The sequence below is a fragment of the Elephas maximus genome, chromosome 3 (assembly GCF_024166365.1).
Source record: "Elephas maximus indicus isolate mEleMax1 chromosome 3, mEleMax1 primary haplotype, whole genome shotgun sequence".
In the NCBI taxonomy this organism is placed as follows: Eukaryota; Metazoa; Chordata; class Mammalia; order Proboscidea; family Elephantidae; genus Elephas; species Elephas maximus.
Window position 1 is genome coordinate 38190794 of NC_064821.1, and position 20980 is coordinate 38211773.

The 20980-nt window shown below is 55.3% G+C and overlaps 1 protein-coding gene across 3 annotated transcripts; it reads right to left on the bottom strand.

Moving 5' to 3' along the window:
• Positions 1-3245: 3245 nt before the first annotated feature.
• PDE4C (phosphodiesterase 4C) lies at positions 3246-19491 on the bottom strand. 3 transcript variants are annotated; one of them, XM_049877435.1, is made up of 15 exons: positions 19274-19491; positions 11676-11867; positions 10886-10922; positions 10729-10802; positions 10451-10503; positions 10040-10152; positions 9867-9960; positions 9107-9270; positions 8821-8919; positions 8226-8390; positions 8047-8146; positions 7474-7628; positions 6562-6684; positions 6154-6336; positions 3246-5929 (listed from the first exon to the last, which is right to left on the bottom strand). In XM_049877435.1, the coding sequence occupies exons 1-15, from the start codon at positions 19489-19491 to the stop codon at positions 5540-5542; spliced, it is 2160 nt and encodes a 719-aa protein (XP_049733392.1). In that variant the 3' UTR covers positions 3246-5539. The 3 variants fall into 3 exon arrangements, with proteins under 3 accessions (XP_049733392.1, XP_049733390.1, XP_049733391.1); XM_049877433.1 differs by lacking the exon at positions 19274-19491 and adding an exon at positions 14432-14597; XM_049877434.1 differs by lacking the exons at positions 6154-6336; positions 19274-19491 and adding an exon at positions 14432-14597.
• Between the last annotated feature and the right edge of the window lie 1489 nt (positions 19492-20980).

Below are 20980 nucleotides of genomic sequence, written 5' to 3' on the forward strand. Positions count from 1 at the left end.
ACTCTGTAATACACAGGGTCGCTGTGAGTCAGAATGGACTGGACAGCAGCAGGTTTGGTTTTTTTTGCTTTTTAGTTTCTTCACTGAGGATGTTTTATTTTAAAATAAAAAAGCAAGGCCTGAGGCTCTGGAATTAGGAATGGTTATGTTGGAGGAGGGGTGTCCCCTGCGTGACAGAGGGGGCAGAGCAGGAGTGGGAGAAAGGGTTGGTCTCCCATGTGCCAAACCCTCCCAGGCCCTGCCCCAGTCAGAGTAAAATCCAAAGTCTTCCTGGCAGTCCAGGTCCCACATCATTTGCTTTCCCACAGACTCTCCTTCTTCCTAGCTGTTCCAGGTGCATCCTACCTCAGGGCCTTTGCACCTGCTGTTCCCTCTGCCTAGAGGGCTGTTGCCCTAGCTCTGCATGTGCCTGACTCGTTCCCCTTCTTCTAGTCTCTGATCAAATGTCATCTCCTCCAGAAGGCTCTGAGTTCATCCTGTCACCTGTCACATGGCCATTTTTCTCATTCTTCATACATCCCTATCAGAAATTATCATGTTGACTTATTTACGAATCACCTGTTTCTGAGATTCAAAAGGCAGGAATTGGTGTCCCCAGCGCTGTGATGGTATATGACATGAATGAATGAATGATTGGAAGGAAGGTGACTTTGGCCAGGGAGGTCAGGGAGGATCTCTCTGAAGAGGTAACATTTGGGCAGAGGCCCGAAGGACAAGGAGCCGGCCATGGGAGGAGCTGGGGAACAGTGTTCTAGGCAAAGGGAACAGCCCATGAAAAGATCTTGAGGCAGGAACTCGCTAAACAATTTCCAGGGACAGCCTTTCCTTTATCTCAAAAGAGCCCCTTTCCAGTTCTGGGGGGTGGGGGGGCAAGACAGGTAACTTTTTCTCCCCTTAAGAGAGGGCAAACAGGGACCACAAGAGGCAGCCCTGGAGTTCACCAGGTTGAAAGTTCGGAGGAGCCTTGAGAACATTCCTGCCCCTGCACCCTGCCTGGGTCTGGGGTAGGCCACAAAGACAGGAATTGTGTCGCCCAGGGAAGGGCCCTAAGGAGGAGAAAATGAGGGTGGTGGGCCTGTAAGTGGCTTTATCCCAATCCTGTGGGGTTCAGTTTCTACGTCTGTAAAATGGGGATAAGAAAGAGGCAGAGTTTTTCTGCACTTCGAGTCCCTAGAGTGGGACAAGCTCTCTTCAAATGTTAACTGTCATTGGAATTATTTGGTAGTTGCAGGGAGCCTATTTTACCCATGAAACGAAGGAGGCTCAGAGAGATTAGGAGTCCCTAGGGGGCACAAATGGTTAGGTACTAGGCTACTAATTGAAAGGTTAGCGGTTTATGGAACAAGGGAGAATGAAGAAAAGCAAAGACACAAGGGAAAGATTTGTCCAAAGGACTAATGGACCACAACTACCACAGCCTCCACCAGACTGAGTCCAGCACACCTAGATGGTGTCCAGCTACCACCACTGACTGCTCTGACAGGGATCACAACAGAGGGTCCCCGACAGGGCTGGAGAAAAATGTAGAATAAAATTCAAACTCACACACACACACAGACCAAAAGACCAGACTTACTGGTCTGACAGAGACTGGAAAAATCCTAAAATATGGCCCCTGTACACCCTTTTAACTCAGTACTGAAGTCAGTCGTGAGGTTCACCCTTCAGCCAAAAATTAGACAGGCCTATAAAACAAACAATAATACACATAGTTCAATCAGGTATACGAGACCAAATGGGCACAGCAGCCCAGGGGCAAGGAGAAGAAGGCAGGAGGGGACAGGAAACCTGGAGAAATAGAAATGGGGAACCCAAAGTTGCAAAGGAGAGAGTGTTGACACGTCGGAGAATTGGCAACCAATGTCACAAAACGATACATGTATTAATTGTTTAATGAGGAACTAGGTTTTCTCTGTAAACTTTCCCTAAAACACAATTAAAAAAAAAAAAAGGTTGGCAGTTTGAACCCACCCAGAGGCACCTCAGAAGAAAGGCCTGGTGATCTGTTTCCAAAAGGTCACAGCCTTGAAAACCTATGGACTGTGGTTCTACTCTGCGCACCTGGGGTTGTTAAAGGACTCCTTGAAGTTATAAAAGGCCATCTCCGGGGGCTGCTTGGACTTCAAAGTGGACAAGACAGGCCTGGCCCAAGCCTCCAGAGATCAGTCTGGAGGGGTTGGTGGACATGAATCAAAAATTGCACCCTGAAAGCTCCCACTGGCGCCCACCTGGAGAAACGTGGGAGTCAGGGAGGACTTCCTGGAGGAGGTACTGCCGAGTTGAGACCCAAAAGGTGAGAATGAGGGTGGGGAAAAGCATTCCAGGTGGAAGGAACAGCATGTGCAAAGGCCCTGAGGTGGAGCCATGCTTGGTGTGTGAGACGCCAGTATAGATGGAGTGGGGTCTGTGTTATGGATTGAATTGTGTCCCCCCAAAATCTGTGTTGTAAATCCTAACCCCTATACCCTTGGATTGAGCTCTGGTGGTGCAGTGGTTAAGTGTTTGATTGCTAACCAAAAAGTCAGCAGTTCAAATCCACCGGCTGCTCCTTGGAAACCCTATGGAGCAATTCTTCTCTATCCTGTAGTGTCCTCTGAGTCAGAATCAACTCAATGGCAATGGGTTTGTATTTTTTTGGTTAATACCCTTGGATGTAATCCTGTTTGGGAAAAGGGTTTTTGTTACGTTAATGAGGCCGTCAGTAGGGTGCGTTTTAACCCAATCACTTTTGAGATACAAAAAGAGCAGATTAGGCATGGAAATGAGGAAGCACAGATGGGGGAAAATAGATGCCACGTGATTACCAACGAACCAAGGAACAGAAGCTAAAAAGAGACAAGGATCTTCCCCCTACAGCCCACTCCCTGGATTCGGACTTCTAGCCTCCTGAACTGAGACAATAAATTTCTGTTCCCTAAAGCCACCCACTTGTGGTATTTCTGTTACAGCAGCTCTAGGTAACTAAGACAGTAAGGGGGAGCAGGAGGGAGACCGTGCCCCAAACTGTAGGGGAACACATGAATGTTCATTACAAAAAAACAAAAAACCCGAAAAACAAAAAAAAAAAACAGTGCTGTCCAGTCGATTCCGACTCACAGCGACCCTATAGGTCAGAGCAGAACTGCCCCATAGAGTTTCCAAGGAGCGCCTGGCCGATTTGAACTGCCAACCCTTTGGTTAGCAGACTAGCACTTAAACACCAGGCCACTAGAGTTTCCGTTCATATAAATACGTACAGAAAAAAAAAAAACGGAGCGACATTAAGCATAAGCGCTGAAGGTGAACCATCTATAGGTAGGGTTATAGCCGAGTTTTATTTTCTTCTTTATGCTTCTCTATTGTTTCCAAATTCTCTGCAGCGAACATGTGTTTCTGTGTAAGGAAATGGAATGGAGGGAGGGGAGGGAGAAAGAACATTCTAAATAGAAGTCCCCTACCTCTCAGCCATTAAGAGTCTGGAGGGAACTTCTTAACCCCGGGTGACTTTATTCCCCCTGTAGTATTAATCATTAATTATGACGGTGATTAGTTATGATGGCGGACCAACTCGAGGGCACCTAACAACATAAGGACAACATGATGGGAATGAATTACCCGTGGTTATAATTAGAAAGGAAGCCGGCTTTTCTCGAAGCCAGGGGCTGCCGTAATTAATCGTGTCAGGGGTAAGTTTTCAGGCACTGGGGTGGGGGATCCCCGAAGGCGGGAATCGAACCAGCGACTTGACCACAGAGCCGCCCTGTCTGCTCCTCGCGAGATCGGTACCCCCAGAAAGAGTTCATCCAACGGATTGCTGTCTAGGCCGCCGGCAGGGTGAGGAGAACTCCTGAACTTAAAACCAAAAAAAAACCCCACTGCCTAGAGTCATTTCCGACTCATAGCGACCCTGTGGGACAGAGCAGAACTGCCCCATAAGGTTTCCAAGGCCGTAAGTCTTTACAGAAGCAGGCTGCCACCACATCTTTCACCCAAAGACAGGCTGGTGGCTTGGAACCGTCATCCTTTCCCGGTTAGGAGCCAAGAGCTTAACCACACTCCCCTTAATTCCATGGCAGCTGCGTTTCTCATTCGCCACTAGGTGGCGCCGCTGACTACTGTCCGACACCCAGGGACCAGCCTAGTAGCCTTAGACTTGCTAGGGACCTCTCTGCCCCTCAGTTTCACCATCCGTGAAATGGGCACAATACTAATTGTGAGTAATAGGGTGTCCTAAGACCTGACTGAGGGCAGTGGTGGTTCTGAGGTAGAATTCTCACCTTATGTGTGAAGACCCGGGTTTGATTCCCAGCCAACGCACCTCATGCACAGCCACCACCCATGTGACAGTGCAGGCTTGCATGTTGCTATGATAATGAACACGTTTCAGTGGAGCTTCCAGACTAAGACAGACTAGGAAGAAAGGCCTGGCGATCAACTTCCAAAAATCAGCCAAACCCTGCAAAGCACAGCAATCTGATCCCATTGTGCATGGGGTCGCCATGAGTCAGGGGGTGGGAGGGGACTTGATGCCAGCTAACAGCAACAGTAACAAAGACCTGAACGGCTGATCTGACCCCAGAAAAACGCTCGATGCCCTAAATTTCTAAGATTTTTTTGGCGGTGGGGAGTCATGGACACCAACCCCCAATCAAAGTTTATCCGAGTACTAGAGTCAGGCATAGATGGGGAAACTGAGGCCCAGCAGGGGGCTGCAACTTGCAAGAAGGCCTCAGAGGCCTTCCTCCCCCTGGGTGGAGTCTGGGGTGATCTCAGGAATCAGAGCATCACAGAGACCCCACACATGTGGGAAATTCTGTGCTTTTGTGGTTGTTTTACAAGAGAGAGAATGCATAGGTGACCCAGCAGTGGGACTTAGGGGCCACAGAAAGCAGGGGACACATCAACCCAGAGAGTGACACATGACAGAAAACACAGTGGCTTACAGCAACAATCTAAACCCACAAATATCAGTCTTCAGAGATGGCCCCCTTTATGCTCCCCTCCCCAGCTCCAGTGCCATAATTGGATCGGGATAGTTCCATGCCCCAAACCCCCCCATTTCAGGTTCCCTTGCAGTGAGCTGTCCCACGCTTGAGTAGAGGAGAAAAGGCAGGCACTTGTGGGAGAGGGTATTACTCCTTGGAGCTGGATTCCCCCTCCTCACGCACACACACATATCGCTACCCCAGAGGCACATAGCAGGCATAGGCCTGGCACATAATACATAGTAGGTGCTCAGTAAATATTTGAAAAAGAGTGAGAATAAAGTGATCGTTATGGCTTAAGAGTAACTGCTGGAAAAGCTGGACAAGGAGTCTGGCAGGAACCCTCTCTCTATGCCAGGGATGGCTTCCAGAAGAAGGATAGAAAGGGCGCTGCAGGAGGCTGCCCCAGAGAGCTCTCTCAACTAAGCCTGGGGTCAGAGTGGACCTGAGCCAGAAGTCTCCAATTTTACCCTAGACCTACGTAACTGATGCTTGATTGTCTCCCTCAGTTGGTGGGAGGATGAGGCCAGGGCCACCAGGAGCCTCCTCCTGAGAAGTTCACCTCCTGGGGGCACTTAGGTGCCAAAGGGCTTGGCCATCACGTTGCCCTCACAGTCTGTGAGAGGCTTGCCCACGGTCCTCTGGTTGTCCAGCTGTGGGATCTGGGGGTCTGGGCTGGTCTTGGGGGACAGGAGCTCAATGTCAGGCAACTCTGAAGCCTCCCTATCCAATGCCACCGGCTCTCCTTCCTCCTCCTCCTCTTCCTCCTCCAGGGTCAGCTCAAACTGGAACCTGTCAGGACCGCCACGCTGGGGGCTTCTGGGGGCCCGGGGGCTGCAGGGGATCCTGCTCTGGTACCATGCGCGGTTGTCCTCCAGTGTGTCCAGCAGGCCCTGGGCATCTGGGTGCACAAGGTCGGCCCATGTCTCCCACAGTGGGTGGGCGATGTAGTCTATGAAACCCACCTGCAAGGGGCAGCGGAGAGGTGGGTGTAGGGTTTGTTGTGAAAGACCCTAGACCCAGTCCAGCCCCCAGGCCCTGGCCCTGGTTGTTCTTTCTGTCCAGAATGCCATTACCCAATTTCTACTCATCCTTCAAAACCCTATTTAAATAGCCCATCCTCTAGGAAACCTCCCTGCCCCATCTGGGCTCCCCAGTCCTGACCCCATGGTGGCCTTTGCCCTCAGACCTGGGACTTCTCCACAGAGGCCGTGTGCTTGTCACACATAGGGCTAATGTCCAGGCCTGTCTCGCGCTCCCGGTCACCCTGCTGGAAGAACTCAGCCATGATGCGGTCAGTCCACTGGCGGTACAGGGGCAGCGGCTTGGTGGGGTTGCTGAGGTCAGCACAGTGCACCAAGTTCTGCAGGACCTGGGGGAGACCAAAGCTCAGGAGGGAGCAGGCCTGGAATCTCCCTCCCCATAGCCTGGTACCACGACCAACCAGTCTCACAGGTAGGAAAACTGAGGCCCAGGAGTGGCTAAGACATAGGCATGTGATTCTCGGCACCTCTGTTTCTTCAGTTTTGGCATACAGTGGGTGCTTTATAAATGCAGCTGAATGAGTGACTGCTGAAGCTCATCCAGAGCCACGCACCTGGATGCGGTCAGAGTAGTTGTCCAGCAGCAGGACGCCAAGGCTGGCTACCTTCTTGGTCTCTACCATGGTCTTGAGGTCAGCTAGTAGGTTCATGTGTTTGGACATGTCTGTGGCCAGCACCTGGGGTCAGGGGAGGAGATGAGAGGTGAGAGGACCCTGCCCGCCCTACCCCTCACTGCTCACCTCCTGGATGCCACACTGGCTCCCGCCCTCAGCCGTCTGAGCCTCAGTGTCCCCATCTGTGAAATGCGGCAGAGGAAACACAACCAGATTCAGCTGCAAACCCAGGACCCAGAACTATCTTGGTCATTGGCACAGGGCTGGGCACACAGTTGCTGTTGAGTCAGTTCCAACTTATGGCAACCTCGTGTGTGTCAGAGTAGAACTGTCTTCCACAGGGTTTTCAATGGCTGGTGTATTGGAAGCAGATTGCCAGGCATTTCTTCTGAGACACTCCTGGGTGGACTTGAACCATCAACCTTTCAATTACCAGGCCAGTATTTAATCATTTGTCCTACCCAGGGACTCTGGGCATACAGTAGGCGATCAATAAATGCTTGTTAAGTGAATAATGCATGAATGAGACCCCAAAATGTATGGGTGTCCCCTTACCTGAAAAATATCAAATGGAGAAATCTGCTTTAAGTTCAGAAAAACCCCAGAATCTCAGTTTCCACATTGCCTTCGTATAAACTGCAGCCGAGATTCGACAAGCAGGACCAAGGGCCTGGCCACTCCTACCAAGGACCAAGGGCCCAGCTACTCGCACCATGATCACTGCGCTGTTTTATAGACGAGAAAGCTAAAGCCCAGAAAGAAGACATGCCCAAATCTGACAAAACCCCCAACCACACCAAAATCACCCCACCCCATTAATGAAGATGACAGGCATGCCCCCCAGTCCCTCACCATGTCAATGACCATCCTGCGCAAGCTCAGCCGCTGCTTGGCACTGAGGTTCTGGAAGATGTCACAGTTCTCTGTCTGCAATAGCTTGAAGCCCAGAGCCAGGTGGTGGTTCTCCAGCACGGAGGCATCATTGTACATGAGTGCAAGCTCTGAGTCTGTAGGGGAGGCCAGGAGTCTCAAGTCTCACCCACCTAATCCACCTACCCAAAAGCAGGTTTTGGGAATTCTTACCAAGCTCTTACACATGTGTTGAAGCCCTAACTCAAATGCCCCCTCCTCTAGAAGACTTCCAGGATCCTGTCTCTCTCTCTAGCCCTGCTTTATCTCCACTTGCCCGCCCAATCCACCCACCCAAAGGCAGGTTTTGGAACTCCTTCACAAACTCCTACACAATTGTTGAAGCCCCAACTAAAATGCCCCCTCCTCCAAGAAGATTTTCAGAATCCTGTCCCTCCCTCTGGCCCTGCTTTGATCAATGAAGCTGGGAGTGTCTGTGTTTGGCTCTGCCTCCCTGAGACCCCAGTTTCTTAGGTCTCAGGAAGAATGGAGGGTAGGGTGGGGCCCCCAACTCACTGGTGTTGATCAGAAACTGGTTGGAAACCCCAGGATGGTCCACGTCATGAATAGCACTTGCAAAGATGGCAGCCAGGACTTCCAGGTCTGTGAACACAGCCTGGGTGGGCACAGGGCACAAAGGGTAAGGGGAAGGCTTTCTGAGCCAGCCTGGCCACCCACCCCTGGTAGGACTGTACCTCGAGGGCGGGTGTAGCCAGCAACACGTGCGTGGACTGTGCCACGTCAGCAGCATGTAAGCTGTTGTGGTAGGCCACATCAGCATGGTAGTGGCTCTCCAGTGTCAGCAGGTAGGTGATGAGTGTGCCAGCTGGGATCCGGAATGTCTTGAGTAGGTCCCGTTCCTGGTCCATTAACAGGCTGCAGGTCAGGGCCTCAGCCCTGGGGTGGTAGCATACACCTTTCCCACTCCTTTCCTTCTGAATTTCTATCCATCCCTCAAACACCCCCTACTCTGGGATGTCCTCTCTGTTCTCCTTCAGTCCCCGTCTTTCCCCTCTTGCCCAGACCTCACCCCACAGGCCTAGGGGTATCTGTGCCCAGCTGTTCTCTCCAGACTAGGTCTCTTTAGTGCCAGTCTCAGGGCTGAGGCTTGCTGACAACGAATTTTTCAACTTACCAAACTCCTAACCATCCTTTAAAACCCTGTTCGAATGACCTCATTGAGGCATGTCAGTGCGGGATTGAAGAATGAATGTCCCCTGAAGATTAGGGGCAGGAAGAGGTGGAGGAAACCCTGGGGGTCATATTGGAAGTCAAGGACAGGGGAGGTACCTGAAAGATGCTGAACATGATGACTGTGAGGGGCTGGTTCCTGCTTAGCTCTGCTACCCTGAACACGTCAAGCCCCCACTTGTTGGTGTCTTCCAACTCCTATAATGGGAAGGGCTGGAGTTTAACCCTAGCCCAGCTTCCCCAGACTCTGGAGCTTCAACCCTCCCAAGTCCACATTAAGCCCCACCTGCCCAGTATACAGGTGGACAAACTGAGGTCCAAGACAGGGCATCTGAATGGAGCCAGAACTCAAACCTGGGTCTTGGTGTTCCCCTTGGAGACCCACCTTGGCCAGTTGCTCCTCCTGGTCAGTCTGGATGCCAAAGCGAGGGACAGAGGCAGTAGAGAGGCTGGCACTGTGGGGGAGCTCACGCAGGCCGCTGATCTGGGACATGGGCCTTGGGGTCTCCACGGGGGTCACCCTGGGCAACTCCACCTCAGTCTGTTGGTCTGTAGGTGTTGTGGGGTGTGGCTCAGAGGAGCCAATTCACCTACTAGGATCATCCTAACATGGCCTCAGGTCTTGGACCTTGAAAAATCCCAGGAAAAATCTATTTCCTTTTTTTACCTGGACCAAAAAGTAAGCTTGGGGCAAAGCCCCTGTCCGGCCTTATCTACCCCTTTCTCCCATTTGTGGCCCACCTCAGTGACTCATACTGCTGGGCATGCCCCTGGGCACCAGAGGTTCAGCATCTTTCCCCAAACAATCCTTTCCAGGCCCCAAGCTGAAGATCCAGGTATCTGGTATCCTCCAGCCCCTCATGGCGAACTTCTATTCATGCTTCAAAACCCTAGCTTTAAGGTCCCCTTCTCCTGGAAGTTCTACCCGTTCCTCTCTCTGACCCAGCTCTGACCCATGGGGCTGGGTGTGTCTGTGTCTGGCTGTCTTTGCAAACTGGCGTCTCCTCAAGAGCCAAGCCCAGAGCAGAGGCCTGTTAGGGCCCCTGACATCTCTTGAAAGGTCTATAACGAAACTTTCTTCCTAGTCTTTCTCTTCCTACATCCTACCTCTATACCTTGCCCAGGCAGTGACCACCACAGCTCACCCAGGAAGGTCTGGGAGATGTACTCGGACACCTGGTTCCCAGAGCGGCTGGTTTCCGACAGGTGGCTCAACTCACGGTTCAGCATTCGCTTGAACTGCGGGAGAGGGGTTGACAGTAAGGATGGGGGCGCTGTGGGCAGAGGCATGCCCCCTCAGCTATCTGGCTGCCCTCACCTTGTTGGAGGCCATCTCCCCCACTGAATGCCGTGTCTGCAGCGTCTCCAGCTGGTCCAGGCACCAGTCCAACTCGTCCAGTGTCTCCAATGCCAACTTCTGCCCAGTGTCCTCTGGGGAGCCAGTGGGTCATGGGTCCTCGCGGGGACACCCACGCCCACACACACCATCATGCTTTGTACCCGGAAGTCTACCCCTGGGGTCACTCAGGACTCCAAGATCCAAATTCCAGATCTGGCCTCAAGTGGCTGTGTCTCTGCCCCTCTCTGGGCTTCAGCCTTCCCATCTGTAAAATGGGTGTGGAGGGCTTCATCCCCGAGGGTGCATTTTTTCGGTTCATGGGCTAGGTAGGTCTCCAGGGAGAGGAAGTTCACCGTTGTGGGGGGGAGAGGGAGGGGCCACACATGTTACCTGTGGGTGGAGGGGGCTGGCTGTCGGATGGAGGATTCCCGCTGGAGGTCCACCTGTGGGACACTCGACTCAGGGTTGGCCCGACCCCACCCACCTAGCACCGCCCCAAGTCCTCCAGGCCTCGCCCTTCAACGTACCCCACCTGGATGCTTGAAGTCCCAGCTCCGCCCCTGCCCAGCCCCCGCCTTCTAGCCCTCAGGCCCCGCCCCTCTCCACCTGGCACCTTCCCCCGTACCGAGCGGTCCCGCCCCCTCCTCCTGGCCCCACCCTCTGCGTACTTGGCTGCCCCGCGGCCTTGCAGGTGGGCGAAGGCCGCCACGTTGCTCCGAACCGTCCGCAGACTGGCCAGGACCTGGCGGGAGGAGGCGGTCAGCGCCAGGGAGGGAGGGGTCAGATTCGCCTGCGAGGCTTATGGGTAGAGGGGTGGACACTCACCTGCGCAAAGGGCGTCACAATCATGTCCTCTCCATGTCTGCGAGGAGACAGGCGATCAGGGAGGGCGGCAGGCAGGACACTTCCCGCGCCTTCTCACTTTCCAGCTTCTACCCACACCATGCCATCTGCTGAGGGCGCCCTCCACTCAGGACTCTCCCTCTGGGTACCGCCTGGTCCTTGGGCTCCCTCAGCCTCTCCCCTTCCCTCTCCCCTCTGACCACTCAGTTCATCTCCATCTTGTAAAAGGGAAAACTGAGCCCCAGGGACAGTAGAGCCAAAGCAGAAATGATCGTATTTCCCTTTTCACTATGACTACCCCATACCCATTGCCGTGAAGTCGATTCTAACTCATAGCGACCCTATAAGACAGGGTAGAACTGCCCCATAGGGTTTCCAAGGCCGTAAATCCTCATCTTTCTCCCGCGGAGCAGCTGGTGGTTTCCAATGGCCAACCTTCAGGTTGACAGCCGAGCGCTTTAACCACTGCACCACTAGGGCTCCTCGTGGCTACCAGGAAGTGCAAATCAAATTGTTCAGTTGCTGTTCACTGGCCTTAATATTTCTGACACCTAATCTCTCTACTTCCACCCCAGCCTAAGGCTGAGCACAGAGGCTCATGGGGCATCATTTGCTGACAGATTGGCTACCTAAGTGAGTTACCTGCCTGGCAAACTCCTATTCAAACGTCAAAGCCCAGCTCAAATGGCCAGTTAAGGGAGGGTTGCTGAAGAGAGGAATAAGGGAAGGAGGGAGGGACAAGGGGGTGGCATCCCACCAGCCCAGGACTCACAGGTCACTAGCCACGGAGGAGTTCCTGGACATAGCCTTGGGCGAGAGCTCGTAGTCGCTGTCTGAACGGTACAGGAAGGACTCCCGCCGCTGGCTGTGGGGGGCAGAGGTCTGGCTGGCCCGGCCCAGGCCTGAGCTGGCCTGAGTATCCAGGGCGCTCCTCCCGCATGAGAGCCCATTTTCCAGGTCAAAGCTGGAGGCAGAGGAGACAAAGTCAGAGCCAAGGATCCTGGCATCCGAGTGCCCAGTCGAGGGCCATGTTCTCCCTGGGGCCATGGGGGTTTGGGCTAGGTTTGTCCACCTGAGGCCTCTAGCCTGAGGACAAGGACTGAGAACTCATGTTATAAAGGAGGAAACTGAGGCCCAGGCTGTGCACTCCCTGAAGGGGACTCTGGGTCTGTTCGGGCCCCTGGAGGGCTCCAAGGGATTCATACTGCCTGGGAGAGGCCCCTCCTTCAGCCCTCCAGCCCCACCCTCAGGAACCTAAACCCGCCCTCAGGGCATACAGTCTCGCCCCAGCCAAGCCACGCCCCCAGCTTGCTCTGTTGCTTCCATTCTACCTCAGGGTCTTTGCACAGGCTGTGCCCTCTGCCCAGAGCCTCCTGCTCACTTATCCTGTAGGATCCCAAGGTCTCTGCTCTGGTCAATCCCCACCTCCAGTTCTCCGAGCCCTGTCCCTCCCTCCAGCCACATCCTAACTAGGCAGAGTGGTCTGTGCCCCCTGCCTTGGGGTCAGAGGTTAAAGAAAGCTTGGGAGGCCGGTTGAGGCAAGGACAGAGATGTGGGGGTGGTGGCCAGGGGAGAGGCCGACTGTGGGTAACTGTCTTTTGAGAAAGAGCCTGGGGGAAGAAGCAGAGAGAGGGAGATACCACAGGCTGCCCAGGACTCGGGCCTCCTGACCAAGGGCTACTGTCCATCTGGTCCCGTGCTCGTGACCTCTGAGTCAAAGGTCACCTCGTCCCTGTCCTCGGGTCGGGGTCACCTCTGAGCAGGCCCAGGTTCGAGCAGTTTCGAGTGACTTCGGACTTCTTCAGCTATGTCCGGCCGCGATCCAGCGGCTTCAAGCCAGTCTGGGTGGCGCTTGGAATAGGTCAGGCATATTTGGCTGAGTCCGGCCTCACTCGGGTAAATTCGGACACGCTGGGCTGGCTGAGTCCGGCCGCGCTCGACCTTCCAGCGGGCTCCGCGACTCTGAGTCCCTCACAGCCAGAGTGATTCTAATCCCCCGCTGCGTGACGTCACAGGGACAGGGCTTCTTAACCCTTCCCTGCCCAGGTGAGGGGGAGAGCGCCGCGGGCCTAAAACGCCCTTAGAGACGGACTAACGACAAGAGATACCCCCAGACCCTGCCCCACGAGGGGAGGTCTGTAGGTGAAGATCCCCAACCCCCTCTTGGCCCTTCTCCAAAGGCTTCTGGGAAAGCGCGCCTATAGACAAATGGGGAAACTGAGGCCAGAGCCGTCTCAGGGTCCCGAGTTGGAATCCACATCCCGGGCGCAGAGGGTTAAAGCGCCTGGGCTGGGGTTTTCTTGGGGAAGAGGGAGCTGTTTTTCTTTCTGCTCTAAACTTAGCCGAGAGCAGCCGGGTCAGGCCGGCGATTCCATGACGTGGAGTGGACTGCGCGGGGCTAGGTCGCCGGGCTGTTGGAATAACGAGGCTGCCCATTGATCAGACCGGTAAACTGAGACACGGAGGGGTCTCGGAGGTCCCCGGCCGCAGCCCTGGGCTCAGGCCTGCCCGCGACAGACGCACAATCCCAAACATCACTTCTTGTAGGTATCGGGAGTCGCTCCCTAGATGCCCCTACACTCTCTCAGGAGCCCTCCCCAGAAACCCTCCCAGGGCCGGGGACTCTTTCCTGTACTGAGGTAACGTCAACAGGGACCACTGTTGCGATCCCTGCCCCCAGTTCAGTCACTGTCTGGCCGAATGTATTTGGAGAAATGATCTTTTGTTTCTGAGCCTCGGGTTGCCAAAGTGCAAAATGGGCACAAAGGCCGTGCAAACCGAGTGCATAGAGTTGGCCCACGGTCTTTGCCCACAAGCCCCACCTCCACCCCAGCCTCTCCTCCATCTGAGGCCACAGCCTCTGACTGCAAGCTCCGGATTCAAACCCAGAGGAGTGGATAGACTAAGAACCCTTACCCTAACTGTTAGTCTAACCTCTAACCCTTACCCTAACCCTATCCCGTAAGGCCTTAACCTAAACCTTAATACTCAGCCCCTAACCCTTTTTTTTTTTTTAACCCTAACCTCTTAACTCTAACCTAAACTCTAACCCCAGAGGATTTTGCCAGTGGGCGCTGTCAGCACTGGTGAACTCTGGTGTACAGGTGCCCTGTACAACCTCAAGCCCCCTGCCTCAGAGGCCCCAGTTGAATCAGGTCTTTCCCATGGACATCAAGGGCTCAGTGTGTGGCCCTCTGGCCATCTCTTGCTGGACCAGGATGGATGGCAGGGGACAGGGAGACCAAGGGGGAGAACTGTTGCTACCCACCCCCCCACATATATGCTGCCAGGGCCAGGAAGAGGCCTGAGCTGTGGGCCTGCTCTGGGCCACGCAGCTGGAAGAGGACCCCAGGTCCCAGGCACATGCCCACAGGTGGGTGGAGGGAGACAGACATGGAGAGAGAGACGGAGACAGGGATGGGGGAGAGATACAGAGAAAGGGAGGGAGGTCAGGAGGCCAGACCGCGATCCAGCCGGGCTGTCCGGGTCCCTGCGCTTCCTGCCCTGCGACGGCCCTGTCTGCCTCACCACAGCGGATGCGCCACGGTGAAGCGACGCTGTAAACGGATACTCTGGTTCACCAGGAGCTTCCTGAAGATACCGGGAGAGCCGCGCGGGGAGCCCCGGGGGGAGCCGGGCCCGGGGCCTGAGGCCGGCGCGGGGGGCCCCTGCATCACCGGGACCTGGTGGCGGCAAGACGGCGCCCGGCCGTGCAGGGACCTTTTCTGGACAGTCACAGGGGCGGGGCCTGGCAGGGACAGGACCTAGGGAGCACCGCCCCGCGCCTCCCCACAGCAGCTCCCGGTGCTCCCCCCCCTTCTGTGTGGACAGATAGGGAAACTGAGGAACGCGACAGAGCCTGAATGTGTGTGCTCCCTCTTTAGAAGGCTGTCCGGTAGGGCTCAGACACTGGCTCTTGGGCCTTGTCAGCCTTGGCCACTTCCCCCTGCCCACACTTCCCTCATTATTGCCACCAGCGAGCCTGATAATTCGCCTGGCAGAGAAGAGTGAGATGCACAAGTCAGTGAAGGGTGTTGCAGACAAACCGCTGCCCTGTCCTCCATGATGTGGTGGCCCTGAGGCCAGTGGACTTTGTGGAGGCGCTGCTTAGATCCCACACTCCCGCGCTGTGTTTCCAACCCCTCTACCCATTTTTCAGTTGAGAAAACTGAGGCACGGTGCCAGCAAGGGTCTACCCCAAAACTACAAGCTCTTAATCCTTTGCCAGCTGGGGAAACTGAGGCTTGGAGACAGACGGTCACAGGCAGGAGGATTCGTGGCAGGGAAGCAGGGCTGAGACCCAGCTCATCCCTCTCCCAGCCCCCCCAAGTGTCCGCATGACCCCCCACCTGCTGTGACATTCCCCAGGTCCTGTCTCTGCATCGTTTCACTCCCTCTCCTGCTGTCTCTGCTGGACAAACATCCGCACTCCATACTGTCTGGTCTTCCCTCCTGGAAGGCCTCATCTGCCTCCCCCCACCCAGGAAGGACAGAGTGAGCCTAGGAAGGGGAGGTGGCCCTGGTATCTCAGAAGTTTTGGGAGGGGCTGTTCCAGACGCCTTAGCCCTGGGAATGCTGGGGCTGGGCTGGCCGTGTTTCCATATTACTCGGGAAAAGGAAGTCAAGGAGGGTGTCACACACCAGGAAGGACCCAGAATGCCCACATCACAAGCAGAGGAAGCTGAGGCCCAGGGAGGCTGGGCCTCCTAGCTGAGGCGGCACAGAAAGCTCTGGGCCAACTGTGCCCACTATTGTGGAATGAGCCCCCGACCCAGGCTGCACCCTGGGGAGCTTGCCAGTTTGGGGGTCTCCAGACAAATGCTTTGGACCCCTCTTTCTGGAGATGGGCTACCACAGTGCTGGAAATCTGAAGGCATCTGAGATGCAACCTGGGGTGGCCAGGGCTATGTAGGGAGAGCACCACAAGGAGGAAACCCCAAACTTCCCCAGATCTTCCACCCACACTAAGATGGGAAACATTGTTCCCATTTTACAGAAGAGAAAAGGGAGCCTTGGAGACCATTTGCACAGCCCAGGAGGATGAGGAGTCTCAGGAGTCTGACCAGGGTCTGCATTATACCCCCTTGGCCCTGCAACCAGACACCTGTGGGGAACTGGATCTCTCTGTCCCCAAGACAAGAATCCTGTCTGTTCCTGCTGGGGCTGGACCTAATTATAGACAGTTCCCAGGGGACTGAGGCCACCAGGACTGGCCTGGTGGAGACACCGGAGCTGGAGTCCAAGGAGTTCCAAGAGCACCCCAGGCCTGTGAGACGGGCTCACAATGGCCCCATGTCCCGAAGGAGAAACTGAGGCACAGAACGATTCAGCCACTTCCCTGGACTCCCAGGCATTCTTTGCAAGATTAAGACTAAACATGATACAGCAGAGCATGGCCGCCACCTGGCACCAAGCCAAGACCTTTGCATGTAAAAGTCGTCTGGTTTTCCAGACAACCCTACAGGTGGGTACTATCAGTGTCCCCATTTTGCAGATGGAGCCCCTGGGTGGCACAAGCAGTTTGCAGTTGGTTGCTAACCTAAGAGTTGGTGGTTCAAACCCACTCAGTGGTGCTGTAAAAGAAAGCCCTGGCAATCTGCTTCCGTAAAGATTATAGCCAAGAAAACTCTATGGAACCGTTCTACTCTGTCACGCATGAGGTTGACATGAGTCAGAACCGACTTGATGGCAACTCGTTTGGCTTATTTTTATTTTTTGCAGGATGCAGGCTGCATCCTTCTGCCCTTAAGGTGTCAACTGGCTTCATCGCTCTGAAGTCCCAGAGACCACACTGTTGACATCAATATTTTAGTAATCGTTTTAATATGAATGTTTCATTAATAGATTGCATCTAAAATATTTATTAACAGTGTGAACAGTAACGTGGTACTCGTTGCTTTTTGGATGGAGAAACTGAGCCACAGAGAGGGGAAGCCACAGAGCTGGACTCAGCATTAGAGGCTTGGCCAGACTGCCCCTGGGAGGCTCTGAGGCCCTCCAGGAAAGTAGCCAGGGCTGAAGGAGAGGTGGACAAAAGAACCCCTGTCCTGGCTGTTCTTGTATGCTGTGTGACCTGGGGAGGTACCCATGGGTCTCTGGGCACTCTCAGAGGACCACTGCCTGAATTCCCCCCATTTGAGTCTCTTGCTGGAGCAGACACTTTTTCTTTCTGCCAACAGGTGGCACCAGCAAGACAGAAAGTGGGTGCTGTTCTACAAAGGAGGGAAGTGAGGCCCTGAGAGGAGAGATGACTTGCCCAAGTCCGCATGGAGCGCTGGGCAGAGTGGGGAGGGCTGAATCCTTGCTCCCATCTAGACGTGGAGACCTCATCCTCCCCTGCTCCAGAATCTCCCATGGCTTCTCGCTGCCTCCAGATTAGAATCTATACCTCCCCTGAGGCTCCTTGTGACCCCACCTCTCCCCCCTCTTTTCTGACCACCACCCCTTTGCTCCCTCTGCTCCAGCCACCCCTCCTTACTGTTCCTTGAATCAGCCAGGCTCCCTCCCACCCCATGGCCCTTGCTCGAATGCTCTTACCCTGGCTGAATTCACTTTCAGGTCTCAGCTAGAGTGCCACCCCCTCCGAGAAGCCCTCCCTGACCACCTAGTTAAACCCTCTCAGCGAACCCTTCCCTCTCTCCATGGATCCTGTCCATCTCTTCCACCAGTCTGTGAGGACCAGGCCAGGTTTACCTTGCTCCCTGATGTTTTCTCCTTACCCAGCACACAGTAGGTGCTCAATAAGTGTGTATGGAATGAAGAGAGACCGGCCCATCACACACAGATGACCACGGGCAGATGCTCAGACCCTCCCAGACCCACATGATCTGCCTGGGGTGGGGGTGGAGTTGGACACAGTCTCACTAGGGTTCCCCCAGCCAGGCACACAGTGCCCACCGTGAAACATAAGAAGTACAAATTCATGTTTGGATCTCACAGTCACTCACTCAGAAGTACAGAGGAGGTGGTGCTAAGGCCTGGACTCGAACCCAAGTTTCCCCACAGGCTGGTCCCCAGCACCCCCACTAGCGCACACATGCATGGGAGAAACACATGTACATGCATGCATCCTCACAGGGACACACACCCGGCCACTCCAGCCTCCCAGAACCACTCGGGATCTCCCCCCAGCAGGCCCTAACCAAGTCTGTTTGTTCTTTCCTGAAGATGGAAAATCATGACTCACCAGGAAGGGGAGAGGGATGGAGGAGCCTGAGGAGGGGGGGACAAGGGACCTGTTGGGTCATCTGGGCACAGTTCCAACTCCACAGCACCCTGTGGCCCCCTCTGCCCCAGACCACCTCCCAGGGCTGTGAAGGGCTGCGTGGGGCAACTTCAGTCAGGTTTGCAGATCAGATAAGAAGCCAGTGGCCCTGGGAGGCTCATGGACCAAGGATGGGGGTGGCGGGCAAGGTCCAGAGAAGGAAGTGACTCACTCAAGGTCACCCAGCCTGGACTAGAACCCAGGACTCCAGGTCTGGCCTGAATTGATGCTGCATTTTCACCCAAGGAGGGTCTGGGACTCCTGGACCCCATCTTGTCCTCAAGCACCCACTAGCACCTGGAGACCCCCACATCTGCCCCCACCCCTGCCTGTTCTCTTGTGCGTCTCCTCTGTCTCTGTCTCATCCCCATGGCCAGTTTGAAAAATGCAGGAGCAGCTCCTCCCCCTTCTCCCGCCTTAGCAGCCTGCTTTTCCATTCCCTCCCCCCTTCCAGTTCTTTCTTACTGGAAGAAACATCCGGTGTTTTGGCTCCCCAAGGGGCTTCCCCTCTTCCTATCACGAGTGAGCCGAGGGGAGCGTGTGGGAGAGACAGGGAAGTGTGGGGGAGGGGTTGTGGAGGATGGTAGGACACGCCATAGGGGAGGCTCCACCCCTCAGCACGGGACAGCCTGTCCTGACCCTCCCATACCCCCACACCAGGATCACCCGAGATGTTCACAGTGGCTATGATCCCCCACAAACACCCGTGGGCACTCTAGGGTCCAGGGGACCCTCGGACATCCAACTGGGTCAGCAAGAGTGCAGTCCTGCCCAGCCACACACTCATGAGCACCGCCAGTGGACACACACCCAAGGCACGTCCACAACTGTGGGGGGGAGGACACACGAGGCGCACACCCAAACACGCCTGGTCACCCCCAGAGATGCAGCCAGCTGTGGACATACACACACACACACTCGGACCCAACCACACCTGGGCACCCCTGGGTCATTCAGACTCAAACAGCCATGGCCCCCACCCCACCTCGAAACAGCCTTTTCTTCCAAAGCGCCGGCCTCAGCGCAGAGAGCCCCCGCCCCCCGAGAAGCCAGGAGCCTCCCCCACTCCCGCCAGGCCCCGCGCGCCCCTCCCCCATGCTCCCTACCGCCTGGGGAAGGAGTTGGGCCAGGAACGCCGCGACTTCTCCAGCCCGGACCGGCGCACCGACTTGTCCGGGTCCGAGTGGAAGCGCTGCTGGATGCTGATGGGGCGCCGGGGCTGCCGCCACAGGTGCTTCGGGGGCCTGGCTGTGCCTTGGCGGCTACGAGCACTGCTCAGCCCGTTGGATGCCTCCGCCCCTTCGCCGACCCCGGGGGTCTCCATGAGCCAGAGGAGGGGAGAGGGGCGAGGAGGGCTCGGAGCCGCCTGGGTCCGACCAGGGGCGGGGGTGCGGGCGACAGTGAGGGGCTGTCTGCGATGGAGATGCTAAGCCGGGAGAAGGTAGAATAAGGGGCTTATTAAGGTAGGAAAAACACCTAGGAGCTGTCCGTACCCGGCTGGTGCTGAAGGGTGGCAGGGGTGGAAGGATGGGGAAGGCAGGGGCTGGGAAGACCACCCCTCCCCGCAGGGCCAAGAATGGAAGAGGCTCAAGAGAAGGGCTTGAGGTGGTAGACGCAGAAATTGCCCTCCGGTTTTGGCTGAATGTGGGGCAGGAAGGCAGGGGCTCAGGAGACCCCCCTCAAGGGCCGCGGCGCTGTCCCTCTCTCTGGTGCTGAAAGAGAAGCTTCTAAGGTTCAGGGGGATCAGAGTAGTTGCGACAGCGAGAAGCTGTCCGGGCCCGGCTGATGCTGAAGGTTGCGCAGAGAGACAGGGGTTTCGACACACCCCCAGACCAGGGCGCTGTCCGCCCAGGAGATGCTGAAAGCTGAGAGGTGAACAGTGGCGGGTCCTTAACCCTCCCCAGTGACAGCGGCAAGGAGGATCTGGAAGCAGAGTTAAGGGCTCTGGTCTTCGGAGGTAGACATAGATGGCGGAGTCTCTGCCAAGCCCAGGAGAGTAGGTTCACCCCTAGACGGGGTCTCCTTGGGACCCCCTTCTATGCAGGAAAGGGATTCCGGAGGATAGGGAAATGGGGAGGACTATGGTGGGAACCTCCCATGCATGGGGTGGGCACACAGAGGCTGGCTGGGGCTCAGAGGAGTCATCCGTGAGGGAGGGGATGTGGGGAGGAGAAGTCATATCTCTCTATTAAGCATCCTAATTCTACTTCTAAGACCCTCCTCACCTGTTCCCGGGGTGCTTCTGGATTGGAGATGGGCTGGTAAGAAGAGAACCCACCTTTTGTGGAAGCTCAGGACAAGCAGCTACAGCTCCATGGAGACCCCCACCCACCCTTTTATAACCACAGCAACGCCCAGATCTTCAGTGGAAATGGCAGATTCTCAAACACCCTGTGACTCCCCTGGCCCCACCCTGCAGACACAATTCCGGCCCTCAAACTCCAGGCCTGCCCCTCCCTTCCTCAGTTCTGGAAACTCCAGTGCCTGTCGACCAGGCATTCTGGTCCAGGGGGGTAATTTCCTCGGAAGTGGGCCAGGGGGAGAACGTTTTCTATCTAGAATATAGAAGTAGACTTGGACACTGGTAGGGCTGGGCAGGTGGGTATGGGGCAGAGAGAAATCAGACTGGATCACAACTTGGCAGTGGCCACTCTGGCCACCGTGGATTCTGGATGGGGACAGGGAGGTATTTGGGGCTCATAGGGGGTGTTATGGATTAAATTGTGTCCCCTCAAAAGCTGTTGAAGTCCTAACCCATATACCTGCGAATGTGACCCTGTTGAGAAACAGGAGTTTTGGTTTGTTATGTTTGT